At 41.3% G+C, this 20,634-nt stretch overlaps 1 protein-coding gene across 1 annotated transcript in view; it reads left to right on the forward strand.

Moving 5' to 3' along the window:
- LOC126483907 (adenylate kinase isoenzyme 5) overlaps positions 1–20,634 on the forward strand; it is a 454,419-nt gene that overhangs the window by 293,870 nt on the left and 139,915 nt on the right. Inside the window, exon 5 of the mRNA XM_050107178.1 lies at positions 17,689–17,871. Within this exon, the coding sequence (XP_049963135.1) occupies positions 17,689–17,871 (183 nt within the window). The remainder of the gene's footprint in view (positions 1–17,688; positions 17,872–20,634) is intronic.

The following is a 20,634-nucleotide window of genomic DNA, read 5'->3' on the forward strand; positions in this document are numbered from 1 at the left end:
CAGCTAGTGAGGGTTTCACGAACGATTATAGGAAATATGAGCGCGAAACATGTGGCCTTACTTTCAGTTACTGGCACCTTTCTTGCTTGTTAACGGGTTTTGATTGCGAAAGTGCCTTATCAACAAGTTTTTTGTGGGTACTGAAGTATTTCGCAATGTGTGCGTTAAACATAACTGCAAAAAATATGTATTTTCAGACGTAATGGTAGGGGATAAAATGTTGGTAGGACTCTCTGGCATTCGAGAATTTGACCACACTGATAACCATTTCACCACCTTCCTAGTATGGAAATCACGAATCTCGACTGAGCTTGAATAACGACTTGTAAGTGCATTCAGACCTAGTAATCGATGTTATGAACGGAACGTCTGTGCGTCACCTTTAGGCGTTGCGAGCGGTCAACACCTGTCTGCTGTAAGGTCAATGCTGACGACGAGGTGGCTCTATGTTCCGTGGTAAGGACAGCTGCATTATATTCCGCTATCTGAGGGAAATTTGTGAAAAAGGGAAAAATCACAAGGAAAAAACGTTGAGGTTTAGTAGTTACTCGTATATATTTTTTGTCTTTGAGCATACACAACTGTACAATAAGTTCGTAGGTGCTGCACAGGGACTGAATATAATATCCAAGCCCCGCGGGACGTAAAATCCTACCAGTGCTACCAAAGGAGAGGGGAAAGACGAAAATGTAAGTTCTACATCAGGGAAATCTACCATCACAGGTTCGATGCCTTTAGGACTAACGCCGAGGGTCTGTTAAAAAAACGTAGGGGTTTTATAGACTAATATCCGTCGTCCACACCTTCCCTTGATATGGGGACAAACGGCTAATGTCGTGTCAGTCATTACCGAGAGCAGCATGAAATTATCCGAAGCGTACTCGTTTCCCTACATATGTCGCCGCGAGGGAGGGTTCCTTGCCATTCTTTGTATGAATAGTATTAACACTTGTCGCCTGTACGGCATTTGGCGGAGTGGGGACGCCCTGACTGAATACCTTTCTCACCATTACCAAGTCTAGAAGAATGCCGGTTTGTGAGTTCTTACGAGGGGAGTGGTTTCAACAGGTCAGATACATCGGTTTCAACATTCCTAGCTGTCATCTTCAGGTCTTAAGCATTTCTGGTAGTAAAACATGTTCATTTTATGCTGAACCTCGTGTACAAATGACCATGTTTTCCTATCAAAAAATGTTTAAGACCTGAAGATGACAGCCAAGACTGTTGAAACCGGTTGCTTTGAATAAAAAAATATCTTGTACGATCTTATCTTTTAAATGATTTTTAACATTAAAACAGATCGCCCTTCATAGCTCTCATAATGAGAAAATTCAAAGGACAATTTTAATGGGTATCCAGTACTATACATTTTAGCTGGAAGTATGAATGGGAAACCCAAGGAACACATATCGATGCTTGTTACTTATCTGCCGGTAGTTCTACTAATGACCGAAGTATAAAGCAATTCGCTCATTGATCACTCCACATTTGAGTACTCTAGTGGTCGGAATTTTCTTAGGTTTTCGTAAAGCCTTACGTAACGATATAAATGTTACAAAAAGTAGTATCAGCAACTCGCTGACATCACTCGTCGGATAATACTACGTTCCTACAATGCAGCATAATTACATAACGGTCTTTAGAATTAACAAAAACCGTATGAAAATGAGTATTGAAAGTGTTCATTATTCATAATAATTATCTTTCAAAGTATCAAACGAAAAGAGCAAAATTATTCGAGAACTGACAGAACACAATGTTCTGAAAAGCTTAAATGTGGATATAGTGTTTTCTTTATATACACTGAGGTGATTAGAGTCGTGGGATACCTCCTAATATCGTGTCGGACGTCTTTTTGCCAGGCGTAATGCAGCAGCTCGACGTGGAATGGACTCAACGTGTTGTTGGAAGTCTGCTGCAGAAATACTGAGCCATTCATCTGCAGCCGTCCATATATATATTCAGTGACAAATCTGAAGCGCTCAATTATACAAGTTTAAGTGTGCAATGTAGAAAACTACGAACGCCGTCTGCTGGATGAGAACTATGATAACAAGTACTCCAAACCGGCATTTCACGTAAGTCACATCCCAATACAAATCTGTAACGCAACCATCTGTGTGACGCGCTTATAATTATGTATTATTTATATTTTAGGACAACTAATCAGTAAAAAATGCACCACATGTTCTAATGAAAGCATGAAAGCCGTCTAACGATGAATTGTAATGATTCGAAATTGGTAATGGTACCTTTTGAATAAAGGAACTTAAAATAAATTTGTGGCTGGTTGCCGTCTCAACACCATCAACATTTGGCAGGTAAATAATAGCTATCTTATACGTCCGCCTAATACGAATCAACGTGGAGGGAAAAAGGAGGCTTTCTTTTGATGGCCTACTGTACCCGTTGAAAAGTACAGTTAATATGAAAAAAGCACAATAGTGAAGAAAGCGTTAAAGGTGCGTCTGTGACGGCCATTGTTTCCGACATAACGGGACATTCCAAACAAAGGCTGTAAAATAAAAATCAGTACGCATTTCGTTGGAATGTGCTTTGAAAAGAGACGATGGACTGACTACACACAGGTGGGTGCCGTGGCGACAGCTTAGGAGTGCGGAAAGTGGCCGACGGAGACTTATCGATAGTCGATAGTCATAACAAATAACCTCGTCATGGAAACAACGGCGGGTCGCGCTGGAGGGCTCTAATTACTGCGTGGCGTGCGGCCTGCGCTCCTTTCCCGGTAATACTATTAGCTCTGAAACATTCAAGCTGGCCACGGGCTGACGCCTGTCGCTGGGTTGGGGCGGCATCACAATTCACCCTCTGCCCCATATTGTGCCCTGGAGGGTAGTTAGTGGTAACCAACCACCGCGGTGTCCTACTTATACACTAGCCGCGTGACCGAGATTGCTAAATTACGTGAATACGGAGCCAATCGATCTAGGTAGCTACGGTGGCATCATTTTTCCTATCAATTATGGGAGGATAGGTAACGGCGTACAGACCACGATCACTGGAGTACGAGCTGAATTAGATGTTCCTGCTGCTCGCAATTTCTCATGCGTCAAGCTCTTTCCGTGGCGAATCGCTCTGAGATGTTGGGCCGCACACGTTGTGTGGTATCCATTACGTAGTAGCTGTGAACACCCCAGTCGCACGTATGTGGTGCGCTGGTACCAGAAATGTCCTACAGAGGTAACAATTAAACATCGCCGACGACACTCATCAAAACCAAGGTGAGAAATTTTGCCGATGGAAATTAGCAGAAACCTGGGGTGATGTTAGTTCCGACAATCGGCAGGTAGAACCAGCTCGAACCTCGGGACCGATGTGGATCCAGGGATCGGTTCGAGTGTGGAAAGAGATAGTTCGTTCCTTCTCCGTTCCGCCAAATATAACGTGCCGCCATCCCCTTAACGAAGTATAGATGCCTAAGATTTTAATAATAATTGTACACTGAACAGCGAAAACATTATGATCACTGGGCAACGTGACGTCGAATGCCACCTTCTGACGCTGGGGGCACGTGACTCTGTAACAAAAGTATGTACGCGGAGCAGACATGACACGGTATCAGCCTATTGAAAATATGGACTGCAAATGGGGAAATCAATTGAGACAAGCGACTACTGACAAAAGGCAGGTTATTATTATCCAGAGCCTGTGAACGAGTATCACGAAAATGGCGAACCTGGCCGAATGTTCACGTGCTACTGTCGTTAGCATCTACGGAAAGAGGTAGGACAGTGAAACTACGACTAGACGCTAAATGGTTGGAGTCCACGACTCTTCAGAGAACGATGGGTTCGGAGGCTTCTCTGATCTGTAAAGTAGTTGTAAAAAAAGAAAGAAAGAAAGAAAAGTGCTTCCGCTTAACTTTACTCTGCGTGCTTAAGTGGTGCAGCAGAATACCGTTTATTTGCTATCTATGCGTGGACGTATTTGATTTATTTAACTGAATCAAAAAAATTGTTCAAATGGCTCTGAGCACTATAGGACTTAACATCTGAGGTCATCAGTCCCCTAGAAGTTAGAACTACTTAAATCTAACTAACCTAAGGACATCACATACATCCACGCCCGAGGCAGGATTCGAGCCTGCAACCGTAGCGGTCGCGCGGTTCCAGACTGAAGCGCCTAGAACCGCTCCGCCACAGTGGCCGGCAGAAGAGAGGAGTCTCCCCAGGAAGAAGTGACGGAAGCTGTAGCAGTATTTTGAATGTGAGTCGTAGTCCCAGTTTGTGATAACTTTAGGTTTGGGACGGTATTCATCTAGCGTTTGGATAACATATACTTAAATACAGGTAGGAAGTTGCGTATACTCTGTCCTAACTGACCAAGACAGAAGTAGATTTAAGCATCTGGAAGTAACGATACGAAGTGGATGTAATTACGTGCGTGTTTATACCACGTTCTGGTGTACAAATGAAAAAAATTACAACGATCTATGACGAATGAATGGCCGCCAGAGACCATTAATGCTGTTACCATGCATGTGATTGGTAATGATTTTAGAATATTATCCGTAGAGACTGATAAACGTATTGTTTTTTATATTTTATCTGTCGTGCTTGTGATGCAAAAAAACTGCAGTATTAGGACTGCTTCGTACACCTCATATGACTTTACCTTCGGAATGTTTTTTGTTTCATTATTTACTAACTGTGGTTCTCAAGCGTTTCTTAAACTATAAAACAATTACTGAAATCTTCGAACAGTTGTACAATTTTCTCTCTCTCTGTTATTAATTACTGTGTAGCCTGCTCTCATATCTGATGACATCTCAAGAATAGTTTCTGTCTTTTTTTCATGCGCACATTAATTTTAGTCTTTTTCTTATCAAAGTGACATTGTTTCGGACAACATTCTCTGTTACAGTAACAAATGGTTTTACTTCTACATATCCTATTATGTTCCTATTATCGTTAGCTTGAAGCTCTTGCCTTCTCTATAAAAGCTTATTTGTTCCACTATGGAGTTTTTCACTTTCTTTGTAGTTGCAACAGCTTTTGCTGTTTTCTTAAGTACCTTTGTTAAATACATACCGTTTCGGTCTTTATATGTATAGATTTCATTTTTTAAGATTGTTACCTTGTTGCATAATTTAAAGTGGAATACCTACATTCTCTTAAAATATTCTTTTAACCTACAGTTTTGACTACAATTCTGATGAGTCTGTTTTTTTAATATCGATTCAAGTTTTACTCTGCATGTTACGTGCGCGTGGTACCTGCAGTTCTAAAGTGATTTAGTACCTGTATAGCTTATTTATTAGTTAGGATAATACAGATAACTTCTTTTGAAATGGTGCTTTGTATTTATTACATTCTTGAGGAAAGTGTTAACGACAAATATGTCCTTATCGGTAAGTTCTACTAACGTATGTCCTCTGGCATATCTGGTATCTTAAAGTTTCCCACTGGAAAATAATTCTGTAGTTTCTCACCTATTCACTCATTATTCATCAGTCAATCGGTCATATTTCTGTGCGACTTTCTGCCGTTAATCAGCTGCTGTAGCTTTTCGCATAGATCTTCTACCACCTCATTAGAATGTGAGGACGGTGGTGTGATACAGAAGGGACACAGCCAAAAATCTGTTACCAAACAGAACTAAAATCATAGCGTATGTTTTATGCAGAGGGACATCGTAAAAAACCATATTGTAGGTATCATCGGAATCTGTTTCGAAAACAGTATTGTATTTGCTGATAAAAATGCCAAAAGTATTAGTTCATCTTTTTAGGGATCCAATGGTAGGGTCAAAAGATTATTAAATTTGTAAGGCCGTAATGGAGCTAAACATGGAAGAACCCTTATCGAGTAGCAAAAGATTCGTGACCTGGCTGCCAGAAAAAGATGATACGTTACCTGGAATTGGGCATAAATGTGCCTACTGAGGTTACACGTGGGCAGATATAAGACGCTTCGTACGATCCTGTCCCTTCCTAATGTCGGCGGCAGACTTCTGATGTGGAGATTTAGAGAAAGCAATATCGCACATGTTTTGATTGGATTCCGAAAGTCGAATTGGAGGGAAGACAGAGTAAATTTTTAAAGAAAATTTTAACACTTACTGTACTGATGTTTCACTCCATTTTTTAAAAGTATGAACAATGTTCCGTCATATAGAAACAGTGAAGTTTAATTGCGTGCTGACTACAGTAAGAACTGAAATTTTCTGGCAGATAAAAAGTGTGCAGTGGTCCGAAACTAGAACAGAGGATTTCCACGAGCTATCGATGTATGGCTCATTCCGCCCTCGCACCATTATCTCTGGCACTACCTTTCCTCTACATTCCAAAAAGCAAAGTTTCGGCTTCGAGTCCCGGTCTCGTACACAGTTTTAATTTGCGTGGAGTTTCATAACAGTGCAGACAACATAGTGAAAGTTCCCTTCTAGAGTAACAATTGTATGCATGAACTCACTAGTCAACAATTCATACCAAATACAAAAATACAGGTACCACTCTTCTTGATCTTTAAATTGCATTGTCAGAAAAATATGCAGTAAATATTAAATAATAATTAAGTAAGATAACAGATTAAGATGAACTGGACAACCCGAGACAATTTCATATCTAAAAAATTGTCGAACTAAAATCTTTCTATTACGTTTTTATATTTTTTATTTGTTTGTAGTGTGTGGTTGATTCACTTTGTTTCAGCACTTTGGTATTAATGTCCGTGATCATTTAAACAATAGATACGGTCATCGGTGAACAGAAAGGGAAAGACTTACCCCCTGACAGACGCGATCGCTACCCTCACTTCAACGTATTTATACCTTTGGTATTACACGAAGTCTTTGGCGTGCGAAAACTCAATAGAAACTGTCCTCATGTCTCACTGTGCAACAAAAAGAAGGGGATTATTTAACAGAGAGGGGCAAATTTTATGCGCCTTTATAATGCGTTTGTTGGGCCTGCCGATCCTCCGTTTAAACATTTGCTATGATGTCAGTTTGTTGATATGTGATGTTAGTTGTTCATACCGATTAAAGTAGTAAATATATGTTTCCTACCATCAGTTTCTTCTCTGAGTGTATTCGATTTAAGGATCTTTTCCACCTGTACAATTTCGACCTATATTGGGATACGGTATGAATGGCGTTTCAAAGTCTTTTCATCAAACGGCTAGGGGTGATAGATCACGTGACAACACACAACTTTTGTGAGACGCTAGGCGCTGCCTTTTGCATTGTTTGTTGCTCTGAGAAGCGACAGGGCGTAGGCATTCTGCGGCGTTGCCTATAAGCCAGTCAGCTACTCTGTATGACAGAAGGTAGGTCCAGCAAAGTTATAATTCCTAATTCGCTTCTAAAATATCTATCTCCGCTTAGAGACACTCATTCTTAACTTTTTTTTTGCAAATCATTTTAGCGATTTACTTGGGTAGGGAGTATGCTGATAAGGCAGACATGGTTAGTAGACCCTGCTAGTTCGCGAGATGTCATCCCACAGCCAATGAAATCAATAAAAGACGTCTGTAGTCGCTGGAAAACGACAGCGAACATTTTCTCTCTAAGAAAAGTTGTTCCCCACGACCTGTTCTGTCACCCCTAGGCATTTGATGCAAAGACTTGAAACAGATTGCTTATGCTATACTGCTACGCGTAAAACAATGGCGGAAAAAGAAGTAATCTGCTATAATTAATCCTGTACTAGTGACCTGCCCCAACTTCGCACGGGTGGCATTAAGTACCTACAGCCCGATGATTGTGTGGTGTAAATGTAACAAATTATGTACGCAAACCATCCTCGAGATTCACTCGTCTATTAATGAAAACCGTATCGAAATTCCTACAGTAGTTCCTGAAAGTTGAACTCACAGAGTAAGAGTAAGAAAATGTGCAGTAAGTAGAAAGATGGGGAAATGGAAATGAGGAAGGAAAGATATTTCTGGAATTCTGCTAGAGAAGTGGTTGTGATAGGTAGCTCATGGTTTCGGAAGCTAGAGAGCTATAAAGTCACAGCACATGTATCCTTGTTGTATTACATGCCCTATGACTGAGAAACAAAGACGAATATATTGGTCATAAAGGTACTTCCACTCGAGGCATTGGCTAGTCACCACTGGCTACTAGTTATGAGCATGAGAATCATGAAGGAATGGAAGAAGATAGAGAACCAGGAAAGGAAAATTAGAGTATGGAAACTGAGAGAAAAGGGAGAAAGGAGAGATACCAGGAGATTGTAAGGAAAAGGTAATCAAATGATGAATCTAAAAGAGAAGAAGAGGAATGGGGACAATTTAAAAGTGGTAGTGTGGATGGAGTACTTTCAGCACTTGCTACATCCGAACGAACTTAGAGATAAGGATATTAGGCTGAAGGAGATAGAAGTAAACTCGGATGGGGAGGGGGGGCGGGGGGGAGGACCTGACTTGCAAAGAAATGGATATGACACTGGACAAGATGAAAGGAGGGAAGGCACCAGGTGTGGACGAAGTAAGTGTCGAAATGGTGAAGGCAGCAGCAGACCTTGGAAAACAGAGGCTGTACCATGTGATATGGGTGGTGAGAAATGAAAAAAAGACTGCAGAAGAGGTGAAGAGGGCACTAATTGTCCTTATATTCAAGAAAGGGAGTAGGGAGAATGGTAGAAACTACAAGAGAATCACACTGATACTACACTGTGCCAAAGTATGTGAAAAGATCCTGGAAAGCCTAACAAGGATCGAGAACAAATTGAGAGAGGACCAGCATGGCTTCAGACGTGGGAGGTCAGCCGCTGGCCTCATATTTGCAGTGAGGCAGCTCCAGGGGCTCCACATTGAATTTGGGGAAGACCTTATGGTGGCCTTACTCGGTATCTATACCGAGTAAGGCCACCATTTAATAGCGTCTGTAGAAGAAAGGTCTGGGAAGCACTAGAAAAGAAAGAAGTGGAAAAACTGACAACAGGCACAGTGGAGGAGATATATTGTGGAAGTCTGAGTTGTGTGAAAGTGGGAAATGGAACGACTGACTGGTTCCAGTGAAATAGGGCAATTTATTGTCAGCTCTCCTCTTCTCTGTGGTCTTTAATGAGACAGAGAATAAGCTAACAGACAGAATTGTAGAAGGCAAAATCAGTGGTATTTACGGGTGACTGATGATGTGGGGAAATAGGGAGGAGGAGGGGCAGGAACAGCAGGACGCTTGGGAAGAAACTGCGTGACAGTATGGAATGAAAGTTAATGTAAGCAAATGTGAGATCCTGGTTACATCTAGAAAGAAAGATTGACCAATTAGCAGAATAAGAAGTGGAAGTGGCCAGTTGAGGAAAGTGGAAAGCATCAAGTACATCGGAAGTGTGATAGAGGAAAATGGAAGAAATGAGAAAGAGATCAGGGAACATGACAGACAGAAGTACTTCGGCAAAGTGTTAGGAGCCTGGTTTGGTGCACAGAGGTCCCACACAAAAGCAAAGAAGTAATGTATAGAAATTACTACATCCAATTACTGACCTATGCATCTGAAACATTGGTAATGGATGAGAGAGATGTAAGTAGATTACGGGCATGTGAAATGAACTTCATCAGAAGTAGGACAGTAGTAACAAGTAGAGATAGGATGAGGAATTCTAGGGCAACGGAAATAGCGAAAGAGGAACACTTGCAGGGCGGGAAAGAAACATGTAGGCTAACATGGTATGTCACTTACAGAGATTGAAAAAGTAAGGGATTCCCAAAGAGATGCGTGAAATGGAGATGCAAAGGAAACGACCAAGAGGAAGCCCAAGGGATAGATGACTAAAAATGTGGAGGAGTGTGTTGAATAAAGAGTCGAGGACTGGGCCAGAGTGAACACAGGTAGATGGTGCGAAAAGAGGACTAGATGGTGAGGTTTACGTTCCAAGCAGACCCATCCTGGTGCTGGAAACTGTTCGTGATGATGCGTTCCTGAAATTAGTCTTCACATACAGATAGAAAAACACGGCGAGGGACTTTATGATATATATAGATTGCTCTGAGTGTCCGAACTCTCTGCCGCGCGGGATTAGCCGAGTGGTCTAGCGCTGCAGTCATGGACTGTGCGGCTAGTCCCGGCGGACGTTCGAATCCTCCCTCGGGCATGGGTGTGTGTGTTTGTCCTTACGATAATTTAGGTTAAGTAGTTTGTAAGCTTAGGGACTGATGACCTTAGTAGTTAAGTCCCATAAGATTTCACACACATTTGGACATTTTTTCCCCAAACTCTCTCGTTTCCTCCAGTCACAATAAGTCTCCTTTTTCATTTAAACCTCACGCGTACTTCTCTCTGTCAATTGCGTAATACTTGGGATACACCATGTTTAACACCGGCCGACTCCTTTATGTTGTAGTTTCGCAGTGCGAGTAAAAGGTTGCAGAATATAACTTTTAAGAAAGTTTGAAACGAAATCCAGTCTCCCTTTCATTAACCCCAAGCATATAAATAAAAAAGTTTTTTAACAAATTGTTCATTATTCTATCACTATCCGATGTTTCTTCGAAATATTATTACTCGCTCTTCCGGAATTTCGGCTGAGAACTTTGCAGGCACCACATCAATTATCAAACCGCGATACCAATGTTTGCAAGGTTATCTGGAGCAATAGCGAAAATGATGTGCCTCAGAAGCACGCCTCAAAAGTGATGGAATATTCTATCTTTTGGTGAAATTTCAACAATCCCAAAGCAGACTTTATTTTAACAAACTTAAAGATTTGTGGTGTAGTACACTTTATGTAGCCGGACAGAGCACTAGACTCCAGCCCTAGAGATCGTGGTTTCGATCCCGAATGGGGGAGGGGATTTTTCCTCTTTCCAGTCCCTGGAGGACGGCCCCATTTCTGCTCTGCCTATTATCACACGGGTGCTGGGGGTTTTTGCGGGGGTGGGGGGTAAAAGGCGGCAGGGGCGACGGCCCCCAACCCTCGCCCTCGTAGTGCCGCGGCGTAGAATGGCTGCACTCTAGCTGTAACCAGGCCAATGGCGCGGTCACGGACTTGCGCCCCAAGCCTTTACAACATTTTAAGTAACAGGCACTTCAGCATAATCTCGTTACCTCTTGCGGAGAACTGGACCAAAACAAAGTTCTCGGTTTTGCAGCCACGAGGTCTCGACAAAAAGGAGCGTCGTTTTTGAATTGTGTCGCTCTCAGCACCTACGCATGAATGGTAACACAGTTAGCAGAGGAATAAATTATCAGCCACCCTTCCTCTTACACATGCGTGACGTTCTGTTCGCGGAATGAACTTGCAGTCGTAAGAAGAAGAAGCAAAAAGAAAGTTTAACGCTTCACTAGCACTCAGCGTGCCGTATGAAGAACAGACAAAGCTCTTCGTGATAGTTATCGTGAGTTTATTGTAGGATCCAACTGGTCAAAATTTACGCACAACTACGTTTCTTGAAGAGACGTCATAAGTAACAGAGTTCACTGAATTCATTTTAGAAACTAATCTTCTCACTGGAAATCTTATGCAGAGAACAAAGAGAAAATTGGCCCAGTAGAGAAATGATTTTTATATCAATAAAGTTTGGCTTTTATTTTCTTTATTCATGTTGAGATATCAAGCTGCGTCAGGTTAGTATGAGGAATATATTTGTTTATATGGTTTATCGTATATTTATCATGTCAACATCACTTTTCCTCAACACATATTAATCGTACAGGGATGAATGACATGTAGTTGGAAAGGTTTTCTTAACCGGCTTCTGACGTTACATACAGATTTTGCATCATGGATGCCCAGCTTTATAATAACTTACGAGTAAGAGACTCCATATTCATATTATCTTATTACACATACCATTTTGTTGTTGTTGTGGTCTTCAGTCCTGAGACTGGTTTGATGCAGCTCTCCATGCTACTCTATCCTGTGCAAGCTTTTTCATCTCCCAGTACCTACTGCAACCTACATCCTTCTGAATCTGCTTAGTGTATTCATCTCTTGGTCTCCCCCTACGATTTTTACCCTCCACGCTGCCCTCCAATACTAAATTGGTGATCCCTTGATGCCTCAGAACATGTCCTACCAACCGATCCCTTCTTCTGGTCAAGTTGTGCCACAAACTTCTCTTCTCCCCAATCCTATTCAATACTTCCTCATTAGTTATGTGATCTACCCATCTAATCTTCAGCATTCTTCTGTAGCACCACATTTCGAAAGCTTCTATTCTCTTCTTGTCCAAACTATTTATCGTCCATGTTTCACTTCCATACATGGCCACACTCCATACGAATACTTTCAGAAATGACTTCCTGACACTTAAATCAATACTGGATGTTAACAAATTTCTCTTCTTCAGAAACGCTTTCCTCGCCATTGCCAGCCTACATTTTATATCCTCTCTACTTCGACCATCATCAGTTATTTTGCTCCCCAAATAGCAAAACTCCTTTACTACTTTAAGTGCCTCATTTCCTAATCTAATTCCGTCAGCATCACCCGACTTAATTAGACTACACTCCATTATCCTTGTTTTGCTTTTGTTGATGTTCATCTTATATCCTCCTTTCAAGACACTGTCCATTCCATTCAACTGCTCTTCCAAGTCCTTTGCTGTCTCTGACAGAATTACAATGTCATCGGCGAACCTCAAAGTTTTTATTTCTTCTCCATGAATTTTAATACCTACTCCGAATTTTTCTTTTGTTTCCTTTACTGCTTGCTCAATATACAGATTGAACAACATCGGGGAGAGGCTACAACCCTGTCTTACTCCCTTCCCAACCACTGCTTCCCTTTCATGTCCCTCGACTCTTATAACTGCCATCTGGTTTCTGTACAAATTGTAAATAGCCTTTCGCTCCCTGTATTTTACCCCTGCCACCTTTAGAATTTGAAAGAGAGTATTCCAGTCAACATTGTCAAAAGCTTTCTCTAAGTCTACAAATGCTAGAAACGTAGGTTTGCCTTTCCTTAATCTTTCTTCTAAGATAAGTCGTAAGGTCAGTATTGCCTCACGTGTTCCAGTGTTTCTACGGAATCCAAACTGATCTTCCCCGAGGTTGGCTTCTACTAGTTTTTCCATTCGTCTGTAAAGAATTCGTGTTAGTATTTTGCAGCTGTGACTTATTAAGCTGATAGTTCGGTAATTTTCACATCTGTCAACACCTGCTTTCTTTGGGATTGGAATTATTATATTCTTCTTGAAGTCTGAGGGTATTTCGCCTGTTTCATACATCTTGCTCACCAGATGGTAGAGTTTTGTCAGGACTGGCTCTCCCAAGGCCGTCAGTAGTTCTAATGGAACTTTGTCTACTCCCGGGGCCTTGTTTCGAGTCTGGTCTTTCAGTGCTCTGTCAAACTCTTCAAGCAGTATCGTATCTCCCATTTCATCTTCATCTACATCCTCTTCCATTTCCATAATATTGTCCTCAAGTACATTGCCCTTGTATAGGCCCTCTATATACTCCCTCCACCTTTCTACTTTCCCTTCTTTGCTTAGAACTGGGTTTCCATCTGAGCTCTTGATATTCATACAAGTGGTTCTCTTTTCTTCAAAGGTCTCTTTAATTTTCCTGTAGGCAGTATCTATCTTACCCCTAGTGAGATAACCCTCTACATCCTTACATTTAGCCATCTCTGCTTAGCCATTTTGCACTTCCTGTCGATCTCATTTTTGAGACGTTTGTATTCCTTTTTGCCTGCTTCATTTACTGCATTTTTATATTTTCTCCTTTCATCAATTAAATTCAAAATTTCTTCTGTTACCCAAGGATTTGTACTAGTCCTCGTCTTTCTACCCACCAGGTCCTCTGCTGCCTTCACTACTTCATCCCTCAAAGCTACCCATTCTTCTTCCACTGTACTTCTTTCCCCCATTCCTGTCAATTGCTCCCTTATGCTCTCCCTGAATCTCTGTACAACCTCTGGTTCTTTTAGTTTATCCAGGTCCCATCTCCTTAAATTCCCACCTTTTTGCAGTTTCTTCAGTTTTAATCTACAGGTCATAACCAATAGATTGTGGTCAGAGTCCACATCTGCCCCTGGAAATGTCTTACAATTTAAAACCTGGTTCCTAAATCTCTGTCTTACCATTATATAATCTATCTGATACCTTCTAATATCTCCAGGGTTCTTCCATGTATACAACCTTCTTTCATGATTCTTAAACCAAGTGTTAGTTATGATTATGTTGTGCTCTGTGCAAAATTCTACCAGGCGGCTTCCTCTTTCATTTCTGTCCCCCAATCCATATTCACCTGCTATGTTTCCTTCTCTCCCTTTTCCTACACTCGAATTCCAGTCACCCATGACTATTAAATTTTCGTCTCCCTTCACAATCTGAATAATTTCTTTTATTTCATCATACATTTCTTCAATTTCTTCGTCATCTGCAGAGCTAGTTGGCATATAAACTTGTACTACTGTAGTAGGTGTGGGCTTCGTATCTATCTTGGCCACAATAATGCGTTCACTATGCTGTTTGTAGTAGCTTACCCGCATTCCTATTTTCCTATTCATTATTAAACCTACCATTTTATGTCTTTTAAAGAACTTATTAACTGGATAATTTGTATACGGCATTGTCAGAAATAATAACCGTGACCACTGCAGTAGTCCATTATCTCTTACCGTCCTACAAACTGACTTGTCTAAACGAATATACTTTCCGAAGCGACAGACATATTTGTCATTGTCGCACTGAATTGTGATTTACCTGTTCTACGGTCTAACGCGCTTACTTGAAGTACGAAGTGCAATTAAAATCTCAAAATGCAGTTAGAGGTTATTGTGGTCTTAGTGATATACCAGGTAAGAAGCGACCATTTCGTTGTAACCCACACATTTCGCATTTATTTACTTCTTTATGTTTTATATTTTTATTTCTTATTAATCTTCTCTTGAGCAATAGGTAAATGCAAATATTACGGTCAATTACAAGCAACAATGCATGGAAACATATATACAAGGATGTATAATAAATTCATGATTATTATTTCACGTCGTTCGGTTCATTTTTAAAGATGTTTCCTCTTCATTCCACAACTACTCTTATCCCAACGACTACACATATTCCAAATACTGTCATTACTTAAAACAAGAAAGTTTCGCGCGGGTCTACTGATGTTGTTTTTCGTTCAAATGGATATAATGTTTCGGTCACTTTGCCGTCGGCGAATATTCTGCTAAAATTCGCGATGATTTATAAGGAGTTCGGTTCTTCATTTTCAACAGGTAAGAAATAGGTAGCTGATTCCTAATATGAGTGTTTTTCTCTTGAAAATGATCCATGTGGGAACGTCCCAACTCCAACTACAGGCTAAAAAAGAAGAATATTACAGTATAGTATAGGACACTCGGCGATTCAAAGTGTAGTTAACAGCGGATGTCATCAAGTCATCTCCGGAAAGACTGCTGTACGCCTTACACGAAGAAATAATTATGAGGAAGATATGTACTCCCATCATTAGAAGATCACTTGACAAAAGGAAGAAAGAAATTCTGAGTAATGTTGGGACCGTTGTAAAAGGAGTTCAGCTGAACTTTTGCGCCGATTTGTGGGATGGATATATATGGGACAACTACTTCACACTAGAAACGAAAGAGAAATCACAGCGGCGACTAAAATAATGGTGATATTATCAGTCTGAGCTGCCAAAAGAGTCACGGCCGGTAACCTGGATTAGACTGTGGATCAACTCGATGAAAAACCATGTGTAAAGAGACGCAGATTTCTAAAGAGAACGCCAGGTTTGGTCAAGTCATTACAACAGCCTACAAACATGCTTTGGCAGTGGAGAAACTGACAGATTGAAAGTACTAACTGTTGCAATTTTCACCCTTTCACCCATATTTGCCAGTCTTTAACTGCCACCTCTTCATTCCACTAAAGAAATTTACGGTTACAAAACGTCTAGGGTCCAACGAACAGGTTATGGTAAATGTAGACGGTTATTTTACTACACTTCCTTAATCGCATTTCAGCGATGGATTTTACTTGCTGGAAAAACCTTGGACGAAGTGCATTGATCTACAAAAAAGACTACATTGAAAAACAAGTGTTTTTTTTATTTGAAAAATATAAGCTTTCATTGCCAAGCCGGAACTTTCGTCCATGCTCTTCTAGTGGTGAATAATGTCGTGACTAGTGATGATGGTAGTAGCTTTTGTATAAGCGAACTATTGTCAGTTAGTACACTTCCGAAACGGAAATCTGTGAATGCGATGGTTGCCATCTACAAGGTGAATCACTTAAAGCTTTCACTATAGATATTTCGATAAAGGAAGAAGCTATTGGTATCCGGATTCCATAGATTGGAAAGGCAGGAAGCGGCCCGCCTTTACATTCCATATGCAGAGTGTTATGATTTTCAAATGTCAGAAATGGCTCTGAGCACTATGGGACTTAACATCTGTGGTCATCAGTCCCCTAGAACTTAGAATTACTTAAACCTAACTAACCTAAGGACACCATACACATCCATGCCCGAGGCAGGATTCGAACCTGCGACCGTAGCAGTCCCGCGGTTCCGGACTGAGCGCCTGAACCGCTAGACCACCGCGGCCGGCTTTCAAATGTCTATTTATTTACGAAAGGTACAAATATTTCATTGCAGCAGTGCCCATTGTCAGTATCACAATCAAAATAGACTAAATTAGAATGTCAGTGGTGATTGTTGTAGGGGTCTAGTGGAAGTAATCGACGAGATATCTTAGTTTTAACGTTTTAAACACCGACAGTTGTTTGTTCACTGTAGTAACACAAACGAATGTTAGTTCACATGGGTGCTTACGTGCAGCACTGCACAGATTTTAATACGTCTTCGGCAGTGATGTGTTATTAAACGCTGTTACGTTGTCTAGGCCAAACAAAAGACAAACAAAAGTGAATACAGTAATCCAGTGCAGTCTGACAAGCAAAGAATCAATGTACCCCCAAAGCTTGCACTCAAAATGACCATCACCATTGTCAGTACAAGTTTGCAGTCTGCCGTGAAACTATTCCTTCACACGTTCTAGCATTTCAGCGGAAATTGCAGCTCAGACTGCAGTAATACGCCATTTCATATCATATGTACTGTTTGAAGATGTAGACGTCTATTAGGATATTTTTAGGCGTAAAGGGTACACGAACGATCGGCGCACTTCTTACATGCATCATAAACCATGAGCAAATCCGCTTTTTTCGCAGTGGGGAAATGACATCCTCCAAGCACTTTCTAGTACGTGCACCATCTCACAGTAAGCGAAGGGAGCGTCGCAATGCAATCGCAGAATACACATAATACAATGTTAACAAATATAACTTCGTCGCCTAGCATTTAAGAAACAGGATGGAACAAATAGCTGTCGGTGTTAACGATTTCACAGTACGATAACTTCTAAACTACCGGCGCTAGCTTCCCACAACAAACACCACTGACATTCTGATTTACGCTAGTTTTAGGAATTTAGTGTCAGCTGGCATTGCTCCACTTAAAAAATTGTAATAGTTGTAAAAATGCACTTTAGTCATCTCAAAATCTGTGCGTTGGCTGCAAATACGCGCCCTTGCCTAAAATTCAATTCTTGTGAAAACCGCGTATCGATAGTGCCTTCTATGTCCAGAGTATATGCGGTGTAGGTTTTAGGCGATTCACCCTGTATAGGCCTACTGATTAACTATACCTTAGTGATGAACGCCATCTGTAGTAGTTAATTATGCCTTATGAGGACGTGTATGTTGTATCGTGCATCAGATGCACAAGTAGCAGAATGTGTAGCGATGTTTGTTTCCGCGTGCCCAGATCCAAATCGTGAACGGCGTGATCCTGGTGAGCTGGCGGCAGAAGGTGCTGGAGCGCCAGATCGAGTACGGCGCCAAGCTGGGCCATGTGGTGCTCAGTCTGGCGCGGATGGAGCTCAACAACTTCTACAAGCACGTCATGCCCGTCGCCGACTACTTCGACCAGCGCGGCATGCTCTACGCGGTGAGTACCCGGCCACACTTAACTCCAAGTCCTCTGCTATTTACTGATACCATTTCAGCACTTGCGATGTTCTCAGCTCGTGATTTAGCGCTTAAAGTCACTGCTTACAGGTCGCGGGGTTCGATTCCCGGTAGACACAGAGTTGGACGGTTGTGTTGTATTAAACATTTCATCTCTGTCGAGGCGGCGCAAGTTGTCCATCTGGCATCAAACAGAAAGACGCACCAGACTGCCGAACAGTCTAAATGGGGTCTCCCACCTAATAATTCCAAACAGTCATTTCATTTCAGTGCTTGCGGAGAGAGAGTTATGCGTGTAACTAAAACGTCTTATTACCATAAACGCTGGATAAAAACAACACCATAATAAGGTAGGTGCTATAATCGAGTGAAATTTTCCACACAGCCATAGTTCGGAAATGTGGGCTGGGCAGGAACGCTGGGTTACACGTTTAGTTATTTTTCAGGTACTTCGGATGCGATATCACCATTGAAATTTTTCCATGAGTTCGACTAATAAATAAAAAATAAATTGAAAACTGACATTTCCAGTCAATTTCATGAACGCAACGTACATGGAAGCGATCCCTACATTAGCATTAACAGACCGTACATTTTTATAGTCATGCATACGGTGAAAACGTTGTTTTGCGTTACAAATTTCTGAGTATGTTATTAACGATTTTTAAGCGATTTAGTGTGCGGCTGGTCCCGACGGAGGTTCGAGTCCTCCCTCGGGCATGGGTGTGTGTGTGTTTGTCCTTAGGATAATTTATATTAAGTAGTGTATAAGCTTAGGGACTGATGACCTTAGCAGTTAAGTCCCTTAAGATTTCACAAACATTTGAACATTTTTGTAAGCGATTTAGTCGACGCCCAAAACAGGTTATATTTGTAAAAATAAAGCAAGTGTTAGTGGTTAAATTTCATTTTTAATTGATAAATGGAATCGGCATAAATTTGCTTACAAGGATGGCCATTGATATTTGCTACCGCTATATCATTTTTGGTGTTGCTTTCGTAAGTCTGACACTGAGGAACTATGTGGTGCTAAATTTTGTTATTGTGTCCAGGCTATGTACGTTACCACTGTCTGCAGTGTTATGCAAGCCGCCAATTGATCTATATTGCAGGGCGGTGCTTTTGAATGTCGAAGTAAATCTCTGCGATCGAGCATCCACCTTATTGTCTGCCACTAACTTAGTGTTTTCTGCAGGAAAGGCGCACAGATTTAAAAGTTGCAGTGTAATGAGGTTCAAAGCCTCGGTTGGCTTTCAAAACAACTTGAATACTCCTCGCTGTAGGCCATATAGATAACAATGGTGATCAATAGAATTTTATAGCATTCATCGTACGTAACACCTTCAGAGCTTTATTTTCCCACACGCATAGAACCAATGTTGGGCGTTTCTTTGTGTTAATGATACTGTTATCATCGTGGAAAGATGCAGAATCCCTACCATTCTGCAAAATCGGAAGACAACAGTTTGTATCGGACAGTTTCCCTCGTGTCTCCATTTTCAACAGCATCTATTTGCTGGGACAGTAAACTCTTTGAACCACAGGTTTCCATAGATCACTAGTTCAGGAAATTAGAAATTTGTGGTAAGTTCCTGGGGGACCAAACTGCTCATGTCATAGGTCCATAGGCTTACACACTACTTAATCTAACTTAAACTAACTTACGCTAAGGACAATACACATACACACAGATGCCCGAGGGAGGACTCGAACCTTCGACGGGGTGAGCTGTGCGAACCGTGACAAGGCATCCGAGACCGAGCGGCCACCCCGCGCGGCACTAGTTCAGGTTCTGTGCTCCTTTGAATTACTGAAATCTTCTATCTATTCTTAGTTTGTTTACAAAAATCTAGGCAATAACATCAGTACATTGATGTTTTATTTCCATATCTAAAGTCGCAGTGTCTTCTTTGGAATTGTACTCTCTAGACACTCGTTGAGCATTCTTATTAAAGGTAACATTGTCTTGAATGACTTTGGGTCTCTGTAAACAAGTTCAGGTTCCATATCATTGTTGTTTTTAGCAAATGAAGCTTACATGTATGAGTAGTCTCAATGTTATAATGACACTGGACATAGTAGCTCCAGATAGACGTGCCAGATTTTCACTTGTAGTCGCAGATTTACCAACTAAGCTGGCACCCAAAACTTTTCCAGTATTGAAAGCCTGTGGCGCCTGATTCAAAGGCAAATTGAAGCCGGAGCCTTTGCCTTTCGCAGGTAAATGCTCTATCGACTGAGTAATTAATATCCGACTCACGGTCTGCCCTCGCAGCTCTGATTCTGCCAGTACCTTTCTCCTACTTCTGTGAAGTTTCAAAAGTAGGAAGTAAAGCTGCGAAGGCGGGTCCTGAATCGGACATAAAATGCTCAGTCGGTAGGGCATTTTCCTACGAAATGCAGAGATCCTGCGCTAGGGTCCCTGTCCGGCGTGCGTTTATAATCTGCAAAAAAGTTTCAGATAAGCACATACTTCACTGCAGACTGGAAATTCTTTATGCAATTTATTAATTTATAATTAAAAAAGTAATTAAATTAAAAGGTTCACTGGAGATCCACCATTAACAATTGTCGCATTTGTCACTTTAAATCGAATGTTCTACTTCCTGTCGGGCGCTGTGGTCCAGAGCTATAAATTGAGTGTTTGGCAACCGAGAGGTCCATGGATCGAATCCCGTCGGACCGTGGAAATTTTCAGTCTGTCGTTAATCTAGCCTTCGCAGCTCACCGAAGTGATGAGTCC

Source organism: Schistocerca serialis, chromosome 6 (genome assembly GCF_023864345.2).
Source record: "Schistocerca serialis cubense isolate TAMUIC-IGC-003099 chromosome 6, iqSchSeri2.2, whole genome shotgun sequence".
Lineage (NCBI taxonomy): Eukaryota > Metazoa > Arthropoda > Insecta > Orthoptera > Acrididae > Schistocerca > Schistocerca serialis.